Below are 18,213 nucleotides of genomic sequence, written 5' to 3'. Positions count from 1 at the left end.
AGCGAACCAGATTCGTGTCGGACGATGACATGAAAGAGTCAGTTGCAGACTTCTTGAATCAGCAACCCAAGGAATTTAATGAGACGGGAATCACGCGCGACTCGTTAGACAACGGGAGAAATGTCTAAATGATCATGGAGACTACTTTTAAATAAAGTACCCCGTTTGTCATATATTCACATTGGTTCACTTTCATTTGACTCGCCCTCGTTTATTTTGCAGAACTCATGCCTTTTATACGTGCTCTCTGTTGCGACTATAACTTCGGTGCAATTACTCACGATACACGACCGGTGAAAGCTGCTCCTGCGTAATACACTGGAACAAGTGACAGCGTCGTTGAGATTTTTCACTGGCCGTTGCATATGTACAAGAATCTAAACAAGGTCAAAAGCGTGGCAGTTTGGGCGAGTTGGCTGTTTTAGGCTTGCAGCGCAGCTCAGAAAGAGCAAAAAAGAAAGGAGGTAGGGGTAACCAAAGGGAACGGAAAAACAGAGTGAGCGCTCACTCTGTTTTCCGTTCCTGTTGGTTACCCCTACCTCCTTCCTTTTCTGCTCTTTCTGAGCTGCGCTACAAGCCTAAAACAATCTAAACAAGGTTCTTGAATTACAAAGTTTCATTACAATATTTGTCCTCAGCTTGTTAATTTCATGGCCTTTACATTTTTCATATCAGCGGTATGCACTGCCTTGTTGGTTTCGAACTGATATAGTTCTAAAGTTCGTGTGGTATTTTATTTACTTATTAAATAGAAAAAAAAACATGGAAGCATGGATATGGGTTATTTTGGGCACAATTTTTGGCATATACAAGTATATTCTTTTATGAAAAAATACATACTTGTTTTGATAGTGCGTAGCGTTCAAGAATTTGTTTGCAGCATCTTTAGTACTGACAATGCAATTATTATTCATGTATTTTATCCCCAGACAAATTGTTTAAGAGGAAGCTTTAGCTCGCGCCCAACTGCGACGCGGCCTATTCAAATACATGTAAAACGCAGAAACGCTTTTCTGTGATAACCCCCAGATCGCTTTTAATGAAATTTGTTGCATTTGAGAGAGAAAGTAAAATTCTAGTGTCTGCTGGAAGCGGAATTTCGATTTAGGGCCTGAACATTGTTTAAATATTTTGAAAAACTCGAAAGTTCAAAAAAAAAAAGAAATAGAAGCACGGCGTTCACAAATTAATAGCTCTGCACCAAGCACAGATGTCGCTGTTCAGTAAACGGCATCTATTATAACAGTCAAAGCGGACAAATTTGGTGTGTCAATTCATATCTTACGTGAATTGGTTACGTTGTGTACAAGGATTCTGCGAAAGCCGTATTTCCATAGTGCTAAATTTCTTGAGATTCACGTGTAACATAGTAATTTTGTCCGCTGTAGATGTACTATTAGGTGCAATTCACAGCATTGGGATATCACTTTTCATTGCTGAATTACATAGTCTTATACTTGATAGTTTAGATTTCTGAAAATTTGCGATTTTTGTTAATTTTTAATAAATATTTGACAATCTAAATGAGAAATTCGAAACCAACAGTCACTAGAATTTAAGTTTTTCTTTTAAATGCAACAAACCTCGTCAAATTTGGTGCATTGGTTGCCGAGAAAAACGAATTCTCCTTCTACATGTATTTAGATACGAGCACCCGAGCTAAAGCTTCCTCTTAAGGAGGAGACCGAGCTGCAATGTGAGACCCCCCCCCCCCCTCCCCCGAACGAAATTTCTGGCTACGCCACTGCTACCTACCTACCTGCCTACCTACCAGCCTGTATTTATACAAGCAAGGTGTCAATAATGTCACTGTCAATTCCAGTAATAAACCTCACGCTGTCACTGCTCTACACACACATGTATCAGTCATTGTGTGCTGGCATTATGAGTAGTGAATCTACTGAGCTCGCCAACAGCACCCCCAAAAACACAAGAGTTCAAGAAAAGTGAAAGCATCTGGACCAGCGCTGGAATGAAAGGGGAGTGCTAAAGCGTCGAATCGCTGAAAAAAAAAAATCGAATGCTTCGCCCAGAAAGTCGAAGCATTGACAGCGCTATTCATGCTTATCGTTGCGCTCGAATTTATCGGACAGTGTTTTTAACTCTACGAGGGTGTGACACGTTGGCGCGACGCACCGCGCAAGGCAGTTGGGGTACTATCCTGGACAGTCAAAACTCCGCCATTACGAAACTCCACAACATGGCTGAATTTGACAACGTCCGGCACAGAAACCCGCTGTGCAGGAGGAACAGCGCCCTGGCAGCTACCAGGCGTCTCACAACACTAGCTCGACGAGCGGTGCCACTGGCGTTTCGGGCGTCGCACCTCGATGGTGCGCGAGATTAGATTGATGGGAAATTATTGGTACAGGCGCACAGTGAAATATTAAATGACGCTAAGCTTGACGTTTCCTGCCCGGACTACGCAGAGCATACAGCTCAGCAGGAATGTTATAGTGGGCTTACAGTGCGCACAACGCCCATCCCTGCAGCCGAAGGCAGAAAGAGATGAAAGAGATAAGAAAGGCAGGGAGGTTAACCGGACGATAGATACCCAGGTTGCTACCCTGCACTGGAGCCGAAAGCAGAATGCTGCCCTGTCACCACCACCGCAGAGGCGATTGAGCGCGTATGGCGTTGACGGTGAGCACTCCGCATCTCAGGAGACCCTCTTACCCTACGCGCGCGAGCGGCGCATGCGCAGTCAGCGGGATCAGCGCGACAACGGCCGTGACGGCGCCTGAAGCTTCCGCATAACTGCTATCGCGATAATGTTGTCCAGAGAGCGCAGTGGGCCGCGCGCAATGTAGCATGCATAACATGTCCGATTAAATCGAGCAGCCTGGATGACTACTTGTCACAACGACCCGCTTCAAAGGGGACGCCAGTAAATCACCATCGTCACCAACCTGCACGAGGGCTCCTAGTACGATGGCACCATCCTCTTTGACGGGAAATTTTGACGGTTTCCCTGCTATTGAATGTGTACCTATACTCGTAGGTGTGCTTTCTTATCAGATTAAGATATATTCCCGTGCTAACGCGCGCATTCAATCATGCCGATAATTTACAAAAAAATATATATATATCCAAACTTTTCTTCTTTTTTTTCTTTTCTTTCTGACCGGTGTATTAGGGCTAATCCTTGCACTTCAAGTGTTGCTACGTAACTTGATGAGGTGGAAGCTTGGGCGAGTTGGTGATTCAGTATCGACATGTGTGCACAGCGCAAAAGACGAGGACTGAAGCAGCGCCTGTGTTGTGTTCTTCCTTCTGTCTTCGTCTTTTGCGCTGTGCACACATCTTGCTACGTAATTATTGTGGGATTATATGCCTGTGGCCTGCTGCCATGCGAGGTTGCGGACATCTTCAAGCCCCAAATAAAATGCAGGTTCCTAGACCAACGATATTGCGTAGCCGCTTATGTCTGCTAAGAAATAACGATTATTACTATTTCTAATGGCATCTCTTTTGAAACGTGGTAGCTATAAATAGTGACCTAGCCTGCTGGAGCTAAATGGGCTTTACAACATCTATTTGAATTCTAGCATTTTTCCTAACTCTATTTGATACTCTTTCTTCTCATTAAAAACTACATCTCGGTATTGTAAAATTGCCTATGCCTGTAACAACCCCGGCTGCATCTCGTCCCTGCCGTTTTTCCACCAGTACTGTAAACATATCTTGCTTATGTCGACAGCTGACCGGTTGGCGCTAACAACTTTGAACCCCAGCGCTTATGGAAAGTGGACGTTCCCTACGGTCCTGGCTGGGAGAATATCTTAAATTTAAGGGTGAAGCGAGTGAGTGGGTGTGAAGCGCGGAAGAAGCGCCACCTTTCATCGCGCTCTAGACGGGCTAAGCAAAGACGATGCTCGTTGCACGAAGTAGCAGCGCCTGACCATCGTAGGGGTCGGTGGACGTCGATGCTCCAGGGGGCACGTTGTCGCGACGCCCCTTGCTAGTCGACGGCGAGGACCTGGCCGGCGACTTGGACGACGATGCCTTGTCGGGGGATGTCACCGACCTGTCGCGGCTGTACCTTCTGCTGTGGTGCGAGACCGCCGACCTGTCCGTGGAGGCGATGAACCTTTCGGTCGTCTTATCGAGCGCCTTCTCTTTGTCAGCGGGCTTGCTCGACGACGACCCGGCCGGCGGCTGCCCCGACGAAGAGCCGCCCGGCGGCGGTGCCCCCCCGGACATCCCCGGCGCGCAGAGCTGGGAGCCGACGCACCGGCAGCCACTACCGAAGAAGCACCTGCGCGCGCCACAGGCACGCGGGGTCAGCGAGCGAACCCTAGCTCTATTCGATCACAACCAGGAAGACTCATCGAACGTCTGCTGTCTTCTACTGTCCTCTACTAACCCTACTACTACTACTACTACTACTACTAATCCTACCCTACTCTACTAACCTCTACTGTCCTCTACTGAGAGACAGTTACTGCGCTGCACTTTACCCCATTTCTTCCACTTTTTCCAACATAAGAATCTCCTTCACCCGATCGTGCGACTCCTAGGTCGATGCAATCCCTCACGAGTACACTGAATCCGTGTTGAATTCATAATCAAGTCGTGCTGAATTCAATTCAACAGCGAGCTGGTCGGGATTTTTCGAGGCGCGTCCTCGCGGAAGAAAGAAAGGCCTTCAGCGATTGAAGCGAAAATTGCATACATTCTTTGCCTATCGTACGTACAAGACACAGCACAGCATGCGTTTCAATAAGGAACAAGCACAACACAAGCATCCAAAGCACATCATTGACGATACTTCTTGATAACAGTGCAAAGCGCTCCCCTCATACGGTTCCCGGCAAAGCTTACTGTTGCGCAAGCTGCCACGGCGACGGCAGCTTGCGACGTGGAGAGTGACTTCACTAGCTTTTCATATATAAAATAACCAGAATAGCATTATTGATAATGATTGCATTCTTGTTGCAGCATCGCTATTGGTAGGCAAGCCACAGTTAGGACTCCCGAGGAGCAGCGTTAATACGAGGAGCGGCAAAGGGAAGAAGAAACGGCAATAAGACCAGCGGCGGCGTACGGGACTTCACTTTCTCAGGACCGGGATAGCGAGCCAATATTCTTTTAAATATAATTTCCTGAAAGTTTGTCTATTCGTTTACGCTGGTGCTTTGCCGTGAAGTTTCACAGAATGCCGAAAGGACAATGGCCAAAATTCCTGGACATGATAGAGCATGCAAGTCGCAGCAATAAATAAATGCTTAAGCTCTACCCTCCCGTCCCTCCTCCGTCTAATCTAAACGAAAGTCGCGCATAGATTACGCCTTCTTTGGCACACAAACTTCTCAAAAGCCGAACAAATAACACCAATAGCCGTGGTTATTATACAACCTCAAAAGGAAGTATGATATGCACTGTTACAGAAAATACAACGGATGACCCAGCAATGCCTTTAGCTACCTCACGGCGTCAGTTTTAACAGGTACGGGATCGTCATGTAAGTAAGGGTATTCCAAAAGTAAATTCACTTTAAAACGGTACCATTTACTCGAAGTTGTCTCGAACCTAAATACCTCAGCCGGCACGGAATAGAGTGTTCTTCGAATAAATTTTTTTTCCTTCAAATTCCAGCATTATCAAGCCACCAAGTTGCCTCCTTTCACAACTAACCACCCACAACATTTCAATATCTTGATGATCATGCCGTATGGGTGAATCAACGCACTGAACAGAACAACGGGTTTTCCTTGTGTTCTCTCCGCTTTGTCCAGTTCAGAGCGCTGCTTCACCCACATGGTGTGATGACGGGTCACCAACTAGCCCAACTTTCCACATTACTGAATATCTTGACGAATACAGATCTCATACAATCTACGTCACATCCTCCGACCAACAAAGTAGTCTTAATAGACAAAAATTTGACCGCCGGCGCGTCTTTTTGTTTCATTTAGTTTATTTTTATTCTTTGACGGTAGTATACCCTGCCGTAACATGCTCTTTAGATCCACTCATTCGCCTGCACTTCCTGAATTAGTCCCCGAAGTGATGCACTTCTCTATTGATTTCATCAGTTCAACATGACGACATCTGCACGTCGTCATTCGTTTCACTCAGTGCAGGCTTCGTTCAGGACGAGTTTACAGCATTTCCTGCACTCGCTAGAACCGTAGTGCAGCGTTCGTGCAACAGGCGCCATGCCGGTTCCACACGAGCAAGAACTGCCACTGAACGCGCGGGAACTAATTCACGAAGTGCAGAATGACTCGAGCAGACATGTTGTTTCGCACTAACGTGACACCAGAGTTGAGGCTACCATTGGTCTTAGCAAACTGCCTGAATACAAATGCACGCGACCTCGCAAGGGCAACAGGGCGCTTGGGCCCCATGCAGTGCCAAATTATTGTGAAACTTGGAACGCATTTGGGAAAACACGGGGAAGGCGGGAGATGGAAATTCTAGACGATGAACAAAACGAGAACAAGGTAATAGCGGTAGCCAACGTTTCGACAAGTCGACATAAGTGGACAGTTGGATTAACTTCACTGCTCACCGCTCTCCTAGTCAAATCAACTTCCTCGACACGACGGTCCGCATAGAAAATAGAAAGCTGAGAATGACACTTTACCGGAAGCCTATGGATATCCAGCAACATTTAGACTACAACAGTCGTCATCCGCGACAATGCAAGCAAGGAATTCTTGTCGGGCAAGCGTAACGAATAAGAAAAATCTGCAGCGAGAACAACGATTATAACCACCCCCTAAATGACCTTAAAGCAGCGCTGGCAGAAAGAAACTATCCACAAAATCCTCTCGACAGAGCTTATGACGTCGCGTTAAGAAATGAGAGGCAGTCGGAATTAGCTAAGAAACAGCCTATACCAGAATCTGAGAGACCTTTATAAAGAAGTATTCTAATGCCCTCCCAAACATAAACAACATCCGTCGAAAGTACCACCCAATATTATCAAGAAACGAGCGTCTGAGAAAAGCGTTCCCGGTGGTACCAAGGGTGACCTGAGGCCGCACCAGAAACATTAAAGACATGTTACTGCGTGTAAACGTCAGCCAACATGATTCTCCCATAATAAAAGCATGTTGTCGCCCCAGGTGCAAAACCTCCACCTTGAAAGTGACATGGAAATTAAAAGCACCGCAAGTAGTTCTACACACGAAGTGAAAAGCAGCTCCATTTGCACTAGCTCCGATGTGATTTGTATGCTTGAATGTTCCTTCTATAGAAAACAATGTATCGGTGAAATAGGACAATCAATGAACTTCAGGCTGAACCGACGTCGCGTGGACACAGCTAAGAAGCTTCCCAAAGCCGTCGCTGAGCGTTTCAACCAACCAGATCATAACTTTGATGAACTTAAACACCACATCCTACAGTCAAATTTCCGTTCTGCGCGAGACAGAAAATACAGAGAATCATACCTCATCCATGAGTTCAACACATTGTAACCAATAGGCATAAACGTTTCAAAGGGAGCCTCAGAATCTATTCGGTATGCTAAGTTTCAAGCTATAGGCAACAGCACTTAATTATCTTTCATTGGGTTGCTTCGTGTTTCTTTTTTCTTTCCTCCCTTTCTTCTTTCTTTCTTTTATTTATACATTTATTCTATTTTAGTAATTTTTTCTTCCTCGAGCGCCATTTTCTACCGCTTCTTTTATTTCTTTCACAGAGACGATAGTTCACTGAACTAGAGCAGAGCAGATACGCCCCGCGTCTTCCAGGCCTCTTCCACGAAAAAACACACGGCCGGCTGACACACGGCGCTTCCTCACATTCTCCACCGACGTTGAATAGCACACCTTTCTTTTCTATTCTAAACACTCGCCGCTAACACACCCTCGTTCATTGCCTCGCCCACCCACCTTACCCCTTCTCCCCTTTAGAAGAATCCTACCTACCTATATATATTGTAAGCACTCTTAACGTACTTCGTCGTTTTCATTTGTACATAGCCATCATCATCTTCCCTGTTCTTCGACTTCTTCGCGCATGAGCTGGGGCGTTGCCTTTTTGGGAATAAACAGCGCTGGACAACTTGATCGGATAAAGTGGTAACTTGGTCCAGGGGCGTTATCGAGAGCTGGTGTGAGGCAGGCGTAGCATCGGAACGACGTGGTGCGGAAGACGACGGCGCGTTACCGGGAGAGAGCGAGAGTGGGCAGCGAGACAATGCGTCTGCATCATGATGACATTTTCCAGACTTGTATGTTATTATAAAGTCATATTCCTGCAAGCGGGCTATCCAACGTCCCAAGTGTCCTGACATGTTTTTCATTGATGACAGCCAACAATATGTATACTGTGCCGAGGAATGCATATGTCGCCTTTGAAGAAGACAACTCCACTTGTCGAATTTCCTAGGCATACTTTGTGGCGCAAAATACATTTCTTGAAAAGGGACAGAAGAAAGGAAGACAGTGAAGCGCCAAACTATCAACTGTTTAATGACAGCCTGTGCAACAGACAGCACAGCAGACAGCAGACAGCAGCAGGTGCGACAGAACAACACGGTCATGATAACATACTTTGGATAAAGCAACTTGCCCAACAAGATGCCCTTTTGGAGTACACTTGTCGAAACATTGGCTCCCACTTTTAACTTATTCTCGTTTTGCTCATCTTCTAAGCATGTATTGGTAATACCGAGGCTGTATGCTGTATGCTGTGGCTGCATGCTGCCAATATTTCTCGCAGCAGGACTTCGTTTCGGATCAAATCTGGCTTACAAGAAAAGCGTTCGCCAAGCGCGAAAGGCCTCACCAGTAGTGCCGGCGAACGCTACCGTCATTCGCCGACTGTCCGGGCCTGCGCTGCGGGAGGGCCCAGCACTCGACGGCGCTTGCTTCACTTCCGCCTGGCCAGCGCTGGACTCAACGACCTTAGGCTGCGTCTCCAGCAGGGCCTGCGCAGGGAACCGCCGTTGCACACCGTCTCCGTAGACGCGCGCATGCTGCGGCCTTATTCGCTGCAGCACGACTGCGGCTTGGCAGTTGGCGTAAAGACACGTGTGGCGCAAGCCTAACGTTAAAAACCGTGCGTCACTCTCTGTGAGGAACAGGCGAAGCTTCGCCATTTAGAAATGAGAGCAGGTGCGTTGTTGTTGCCGCCCAGTGAGGGATTGGCGATCCTTCGCCATTCATTCACGTATGTGTGCAATAAACGCGCAGTACAAGCTTGAGTAAGGGGAAACCAAACTATAGTATACTCTGCCTTGGAGCTGCAAATTCAACTGTTCTTTCTTCTTCACATTAGTTTGTTCGGTAGGATGGCCCAAGGCCTCCTAGAGGAAGAAGCGCGAGGAGCTAGAAATAACAGGGACAAACTTTTTAAAGGGACTACCTCTTCTCTACTGCGATCTTTTCTTCGCCTAGCTTCGAGGAAAGGAAGCGCATCACCGAGTTCTGCGATGAAGACGCCACCGCTTACAAGCACTGAACTAAAGGAGCCGACAACATCGATCGACCACGCAGCCCGCAATATTAACAGCTTCAAATTTAAGCGTACGTGAGCGCCATGTTCATCTAGGCACATACAATAAATACCGATGCATAAAACTGATTCTTTTTCAACGTTTCACAGTCTTCTCAGGCGCACTTGGGAGTTGCCACTAGAAACTAAACCGGTAGCCCTAACTTCCTGCAAGAGTAACATTTATTTCACTGGTCTAGTGAAATGAATGTTACTCTTGCAGGAAGACAGTGGATACTTTCAGACCGCTCTATAATCGTCGCAATTAAATAGATAACATAGACACTTGTCTAGTCCTGCCCTCGTCTTGAGCAGTTCTGAACTTCACCCTTTATTTGCGCGGTATTGACTTGCTTAACAGGGCTCTTCTAACGAAATGTTGTCATTTTTCGATAACCTCCTCCCCAACGCCACGCCTCTCGTGGTAGAGAGCGATGGCGTGCATTGGTGGCCAAGCACAAAAAGGACGACGATATAAGGAATACAAATAGCTTTTCTTCTCTGGTAGTATATTCGTACACATTGTTGCTTTACGCTTCACTATTTACCAGCACCGACAAATGAAAACTTTCTTCTTCACACGACAGATATACTACCTGCCAATAGCTTCGATTCGTGTTCGCGATGCAGGAAAGTCCGCAAGCACGACTATGAATGATAGCAACACCAAAATGTTGTTATCATTCACTTAACAACGTAAACTAACCAAAAACCAAGCGCCCTTTTTCCTCCTGTCAACTCGTCTCTTTGTTGTGTGTCGCTCTAAGTTTCATTTATACTCATGCACCGTTACCATATTCTCGACATTTTCCTACAGATGACAGTGCTTGCCCGGGGGTGCACGATTTTCGTGTCGGTCAGTCCAAGAGGAGAAGCACGGCGCGCACGTTGCCTTGCGGCGGCGCAGCCTTTTGGCTCACCAGTAGTAGCGGCACATCGCTGAGGCGGCGAGGGCAGAGCCAAAGGCGGCGGGCGTGGACCTTACCCGGCGAGGCGCGGCCCGAAGACGTGCGCCGTCGGCCGTACTTGCTGCCCGCTCGTCCGAGCCGCTCAGGCGGCGCGAGTCGAGGTCGCCGTAGCCTGGCTGCTGGTAGCGGGGCCAACCGGCAAGGCCCCGCTCCCTCCCGGAAGTCAGTGGAACGCAGATTGGCCGTGCAGTGTCGCCCCAGTCTAGCTTCGCGCCGGCGATGGTTAGGTTTCGAAAACGGCCGGACTACCAGGGCATTTAAACCTGCACCCCCAGTGGTGGAGTCACCTGTAACGAGTTTTCGAAGATACAACAGGTTTTTTTTTTCTTTTTGTAACCTGCTGAGCAACAGGCACCTTTGGGCAGTCGCCTCGAAACGCAGTGACGACAGCGTACTTGTAGTTGTGCGCTTATTAGAAATCGACGAAGAAGAAGCCATCGAGTAGAAAAATAAGACGAAGAGACATATGGGTATGTGCCGTGAACAGTTATTATCTTGAGCTAGTTCTTGCCACCCAATTCTTGGCTTATCCTCCTTAGTGGGTACAAGCCATTGCATATGATCATCATCATCAGCCGCAGCAGCATCGCCATCACTTATAACAACAATCACAACGACGACGTAAAAGTTTCGTGGAGCATGTTGAGCCATACCATTAGGCACCAAACCAAGCTAGATGGTCAATACGTGATGTAACTTTCTAGAGCCCAGACGCGATTAAAATTAACAGTCAGCGAAGTTCACCGGTCTCCTTATGCATGCTAGTCTTTAGGACGTTTCGGAAAATGATTGAGTTATGGTAGCATGAAGCAAATTCCTGCCTCAACAAGAGGACCTTATGACTAGCTTCAAGCGTTTAAGTTTTTGGCGGATACATGTAATTGTTGTCAGGGGCTCCTTGAGAGGTACTGCCTGAACCACTGCGCCCCATAGTAGAGACCAGTGGCCTAAAAATATGTCTGCTAGCCGGAGCTGGGGTAAGAAAGGAGGAGGAGAAAGAAGAAGACGTGACTCCGGCCCTTATTTCGCATCCATATCAGTTAGATATTAATTTCCCAATTTTTAGTTATTTTCCATCACCTTGTTTCCCTTACTTTTGTTTTTATGGAATCCTATTTCCGGCCTCAGATCCCTCAGAGTGCGTCGCGCTGAACAAACAGCCAACGAACCAATCGTCCCACACAGTGGACAGCTCAGTCACGGTGTCGGGAAGGGAGTGGAGGAAACGAAAGGAAGTATAAACTGTGCGAAATAGTCGAGCAAAGCTTCCTAGTTCGATGGCTGAGTCAAAGCATCGGTAGGAAGAGTGAACCTTCGTACGCAACTGTCTTTCAGCGTGGGTCTAGGGTTAATGTGTATTGGACTCAGGCGGGAAGACTGCTGTCTTCCGCGAAGTCAGGAGGGTCTGCAATACTCCGCTGCGTGGTGTCTGTGGACCCGAAATTCGCAGTAGCTGAAAAGAGGCAGACACCCCGTGGCTACTTTTGGCACTGTGAGCTAGGCATTCCAGAAGAATGATGGCCAGGGTCTCATCGGCGGGGCAGTGAAAGAAATCGAGATAGGTCGTCTTGTCTTGCCGGAAGAGACCGGTGCTACGTGCTCACTCGATCCTCAACTCGAGGAAGCGCGAGTGGTGCTGCAGCCAGAAGGCTCTGTCTTGCACAGATTGCGTAGGAAAGCTGCTGGTAAAAATGGGGTCCATATCACGCGGGAGGAGAGTGCGGATTGAGGGTCGTGGAAGCAAAAGTAAAATGAAAGACTGACGATGATGACTACGTGTTACAGAAGCTAGTGCACATGAATACGGAAACAACAGGCGCACCAAACGTCCGCTTAGAGATACCACATCGAGTTCGCTCTTTCCTAGAAAATTCGCAATCGCAATAACTCTCACATAATGGCCGGTTGCAGGTACGCGCCAAAAAGAGCTGCAATGGTCCATCTGAACTATATCCCGGAGAGCGCGTGCCAGCGGTCGCAAAATGTGTGGGGGGAGGGGGGGGGAGACAAATATATAAAGACGAAAAACTGGATTAGCAGGCACTTCCCATTGCAAGTCCCTGGCTACACTGTGAGCGAATTATAGCATGAAGAGACCGCAGGCCGCTGTGTTTACGAAAAATCTGGAGGTTAAACCAACGCTGTAAAAATTTAGCAGCGACTTTTTGTCTGAACAAAGCAAAAGGTAATGGGAGTAGGTAGATAGAAGTATACCGGTGACTCAAATCTGGCACTGAAATGGGCGACTTCCAAACAACTCTTGAGATTGCACCGAGAAATGCGATAGCAAAGTTCGTTCGCAAAAGTGGCAGTCAGGCAGAACCGACAATATACTCGTATTATTACAAATCTATCTCAGGAAAGGCAAACTAAATTTTCACTGATGTGCCTTCTATGATTCGCCTGCATAAATGGCAGGAAATTTTCAGGCATCGACTTGGACAAACATGAATACGCATGCGCAAGTGCTTTAGAGCGCAGCTCTTAGGCGCCCGTTCCTGCGGCGAGCGTCGGCGATGTCCCCTGTAACCGAACGAACGAACACAGCGAAGGATGAAAGCGAACCCGGAGCGCAGTGGGCAGATGAAAGACGGCGATTGAGAAGAGAGCGCGAGGATGAAAGCGGAGGAGGAGAGTACTCGTTCTTGGTTAACCTTTTTGAATATACGGTCCCCTATGTTTTGTTGGGACCTCAGTTTAGGACAGCCTTGTTTCCTCTTGGAGCTAGAAAGCACAATGTGTTGGCGGGCTAGTTGGTGCGGATCCATAAATACTTCGTTTAGCGCAAAACAACGGACACAAGAAAAGGCGACAGGACAAAGAACTTTAACCAATCTAAGCAAGCTGTTTGTACGCATGAATCAAGAGCAGTGTAAAATAACAGCAAGGATTTCCCGATGCAATCTACAAACGATGCTGGAATATTCGCAGAGATCACTGAGGCCTGCACAAATTTCATCGTCGTCATCGTGCAGCTTATTTCACACCCACTGCAGGACATAGGTCTCCCCCCCCCCCCATCTAGCGATATTCAATTAACCCTGTCTTGTTCCAGCTAAGACTATCTTATGCATTGCAAATACCGTACGTTTATCACACCACCGAATTTTTGCATTTTGCCTCGGCTCCTGCATTTTTCCTATTTGTGCCTACCCAATCGCTTCAAGAGCCTGATTTCCTGCCTGGACCTATGTGAGTGTTATCGGCACTTCTTGACAGTTCCTTTAGCAACTCCGACGTCCCTTACGCGAGCCGCAGCCCTTTTTAGGGCTCTCGGCTGACTGTCTCGCTGCTGGGCCTAGCTCCGCCTAGCATGGGCGCAGGGACGGAGCGCGATGGCGCGCGCACCTGGCGCGAGATCCACAATAACCTCTCGAAACAGCGTCAGCATCCTTCGCCACCAGCATACCCCACAGTGGCTCATAGGACTCAATCAAGAGCAGAACCGAAGCCCCCGCCGCTGCCGCGCAGCGATTATAAAATCATCCTAAGAGTTCGTGGGGGCCTCAACTGCGCTGGAATCCATGCATGCATCCTCAGACAAGTCATCCTCAAGGCTGCCGGGCTCCCCATCACCGACCGCACCAGTTCTGACCAAATTCGTGTCAACACCATCAACAATACCGTTCTAATCAGCACACCAGACATGGGACGTGCAGATCTCTACCACAACATCCAGAGTCTGCAATTCAATGGTAACCCTTACGAAGTCGCCACCCATGTGGCCGATCCCATCGATACCTGCAGAGGATGCATTCACTTGCCCCCAGATTACTCGGAAGATGACATCGCCTCAACCCTCCGCAGATGCAACCCAACATTGATTATTGGGGGTGCACGACGCCTGGGCAATACTGAAACCATCATGGTCATATTCCAAGGCGAAATCATCCCTTTCTACGTCAACTACGACGGCTGTTCACTTCGATGCCGCCCCTTCAGGCAGAAGGTAGAAGCCTGCACCCGATGCCGCGGGATTGGTCATCGCCAGGACGTCTGCACTAATGCCACGGACACACTCTGCCCTAAGTGTGGAATGAAAGACGCACCCATGGACCACGAATGTGACCCGATATGTGTTGTGTGCAACGGAAACCATCAAACCGGCTCCTCACTGTGCAAACAAAGGTTCAAACCGCGCCCTAAACGTCCCAGTCACAAACAAGACACTTCAACCACCAACCGAACTCCCAGTCTCGACCGCACTCGCGACCAAAGCCGGCGAAGAAGTCGGAGCAAAAGCAAGGACCGCGGGCCTGGCTATGCAACCCAAGACGTCGCCTGGCCAGCTCTATCATCAAGCCCTACTCTCGCCAACTCCTCGCGCAACCCACCCCAGGTAAGCTGGGCTAAGGTAGCCTCTTCCTGCTGCTCCTCAAACCAGACTGCTAATAACGAATCCCTCCTTGAAGAAAATACTATTCTAAAAGCCGAAATTCAAAGACTTAAATTAGAACTCCAATCTCGTCACCCCTCTACTTCAACCTCTGAAGCCCCTCTCTCTAACACGACCCTTTCGACTCATCATCCATCAGCCCTATCTGAAACCTCTTCACACCGCCCCATGGACACTAGCCCCTCGACTGAACGGGAACCGCCTCACCCTCCCCCCAGCAAACGTAAAACTTCGAGCACTCCGCGATCAGAGGACACCCTAGACGAGACAATCTTAAATTATAACGACAGACTAACCGCTTTAGAGACTAAATTCCACAATATACTCACTGCAATTGATAAAATCAATACAGATTACACAGCCAGGAATGAAAAGCTCGACAAATTTATTGAATTCGTACAAGCACACATCTAACAAACTACAAGTTGGATAGCTGGAGTCACCGCAAATCATCCTAACATAGTTGCCCCTGCTCGATCCGCCTCCCCACCAGCTCCGCTTAACAATGGCCAATAACCCGACCCGCTCCGAGTTTGAAGTGTGGCAGTGGAAGTGTAGGGGGTTTCGAAAAAAGAAAGCACACCTCCAGCAGTTTCTAGCCTCCTCTTCTAATCTCCCAGCTGTCATTGCGCTTCAGGAAACTCACGGACTAATCAGCTTCCCAGGTTATAATGTCTATCAGAACAATAAGGTCTCCCGGCCCGATACGGCAATTCTTATGCAAAAGCACCTCACTGCCAATCACTCCCAATTCGACAGTGTCGATATAGAGCACGATTTTCTAGAAATTATTCCTCGCAAGAATAATGCACCTGGCCTTTACATTCTCAATATCTATAGTCGTCCACAAGACAAACATCACCGCTTTGACTCCCTTTTCGCTCAAGCTATTGCCGCTGCCACCCACCACCCCCTCCTAATCCTTGGAGATTTCAACGCACCCAACCATCTGTGGGGTCACTCCGTTTCTACTCCTAAGGGCAGAGCCCTATGGATCCACATACAAGACCACAGACTCACATTACATAACGACATCGATGCACCAACCAGGCTAGGCAATAGCGTAGCTAAGGACACCTCCCCCGATCTTACGCTTACACACAGAATCCAACACGTCACATGGCACAACTCACAAGTTAACCTCGGCAGCGACCATTACATCATTACCATCACACTACAATTCAAACACAAACCCTTTGCACCCAAACGCCTCAGCCTTACCAATTGGGACAATTTTCGTGAGGCCCGCCAGATATCAGCTCCCACAAACATTCAAGACATTTCAGAATGGGTTCAGCAACTACACGCAGACGCCCAGACGCACACTACCACTCTGCCCCCCGAAACCGCTCTCACTACGGTTGATTCCAAGCTTCTACACATGTGGGAAGCCAAACAGTCTCTTCTCAAACGGTGGAAGAGGCAACGGTTCAACCGAAAACTAAGACTCAGAATTGCCAAATTAGACCTCCAGATCCAGGAGTACGCCACACAACTGGCCTGCCAGCAGTGGGGCCAGGTATGTGAAAGCATGCATGACAACCTCGATAACAAGCGCACATGGCAACTCTTGCGACACTTATTAGACCCTACCACATCGCGCACACACCACAACCATAGCATAAACAAACTGCTACATGCACACAAAAACAATCTCAACGGATTCTTCGACGACCTCCGCCATAAACATCTGCCTCCCGCTCAGAAGTATGACATGCCAAAATATACTGGCGAACCCAACGACCTACTTAGCGCCGCTATCACGGAAGCAGAGGTTCGCCATGCCCTCGCCACCCTGCGCACAATGTCAGCACCAGGCCCCGACCTTATTAACAATAAAATACTCCGCAATCTAGACGACAACTCTGTCACAGCCATCACGGCATACTTCAATCACTGCTTTGACACTGGCACCCTCCCTAGTTCGTGGAAAGATGCCAGGGTAATTTTTATCCCAAAGCCAAACAAACCCCTCAACACTTCTAATCTCAGGCCTATATCACTAACCTCTTGTCTAGGTAAAACACTCGAGCACGTCATCCTCAACCGACTCAGTAAATACATGGAGGACAACAATCTTTATCCATCAGAAATGGTAGGTTTTCGAAAATCTCTCTCATGCCAAGATATCATGCTTCGAATGAAGCATGACATCATTACACCCAATAGCAGTCTAGATACGCAAGCAATTCTCAGTCTGGACCTCCACGGCGCCTTCAATAACGTTTCATATTCCGCCATCCTCCGAGAGCTTAATCTCATTGGGGTTGGCGGAAAGACATATGACTACATATGTACCTTCTTATCCAACCGTACCGCAACAATACACATAGGCACAGAGCAATCCCTTTCATACGCTTTAGGTAGCTACGGCACGCCCCAAGGCTCAGTGCTGTCCCCTTTTCTTTTTAATCTTTCTATGATGCCGATGGCGCAAGCATTGCGGTCTATTCCCGATCTCAAGTTTTCACTCTACGCCGATGACATCACTCTTTGGACGACTGGCGGCTCCGACGGAAAGATTCAAGACACTCTACAGGCCGCAGCAGACGCCGTCGTGGCTCATGCCGGGGCTATGAATCTCACATGCTCCCCTCAAAAATCCGAGCTGCTACTTCTGCCATCCCACCGGGGGAGCGGAAAACACATGTCTAGCATAGAGGTAATCCTAAACCACATCCCCGTTACTAGAGTGGACAGGCTCCGGGTGCTCGGTTTACACATTCAAAGCAACCGGCTCAACACATATACTCTACATACACTCCAGACCACAGTCGATCACACCCTGCGTCTTCTAGGGCGAGTCTCCAATAAACATGGCGGACTAAAGGAGGCCGAACTTCTCCGCTTGATTCAGGCCTTCGTTATCAGTAAGATTACATTCGCAACACCATATCTACATTTCCTTAAATCAGAATCAGATAAGATCGACACTCTTTTACGCAAAATATATAAATTCGCTCTCGGGGTCCCCATACGTACCTCCACTGAAAGGCTAATGCTTACTGGAACTTTCAACACACTTTCTGAACTCACAGAAGCCCACCTCACATCCCAATATAGCAGACTTTCCAATACCGCAACAGGTCGACACATTCTACAAACTCTTTCTATCACTCCGGCACCCATCATCAAGACTAAATACACCATTCCATATCACATACACGAGAACCTCTGCATCCCCCCACTTCCTAAAAACATGCACCCTGTGCATCACAAACAGCGCAGGAGGCAGCGAGCAAAGGCTCTCCAAAAACAATTCTCCACCTCTAAAGACGTGCTCTATGTTGATGCAGCCGAATATGGGAACAGAAATCATTACGCAATATCAGTCATTAACTCTCACGGGCAGGTCGCTGCGGCCGCCTCCATTCCTGGCTCTTCCTCGGAGGAGGC

At 48.1% G+C, this 18,213-nt stretch overlaps 1 protein-coding gene across 1 annotated transcript in view; it reads right to left on the bottom strand.

The window, feature by feature from the left end:
- Positions 1 to 18,213, bottom strand: part of LOC142572486 (oxysterol-binding protein-related protein 9-like) — a 49,923-nt gene that overhangs the window by 27,072 nt on the left and 4,638 nt on the right. Inside the window, exons 2-4 of the mRNA XM_075681641.1 lie at positions 10,374 to 10,708; positions 8,746 to 8,887; positions 3,903 to 4,258 (exon numbers count right to left, since the gene is read on the bottom strand). Of these exons, the coding sequence (XP_075537756.1) occupies positions 3,903 to 4,203 (301 nt within the window). The 5' untranslated portion in view covers positions 4,204 to 4,258; positions 8,746 to 8,887; positions 10,374 to 10,708. The remainder of the gene's footprint in view (positions 1 to 3,902; positions 4,259 to 8,745; positions 8,888 to 10,373; positions 10,709 to 18,213) is intronic.

The sequence above is a fragment of the Dermacentor variabilis genome, chromosome 2, assembly GCF_050947875.1.
Source record: "Dermacentor variabilis isolate Ectoservices chromosome 2, ASM5094787v1, whole genome shotgun sequence".
NCBI lineage: Eukaryota > Metazoa > Arthropoda > Arachnida > Ixodida > Ixodidae > Dermacentor > Dermacentor variabilis.
This window is presented reverse-complemented; position numbering and strand designations above follow the sequence as displayed.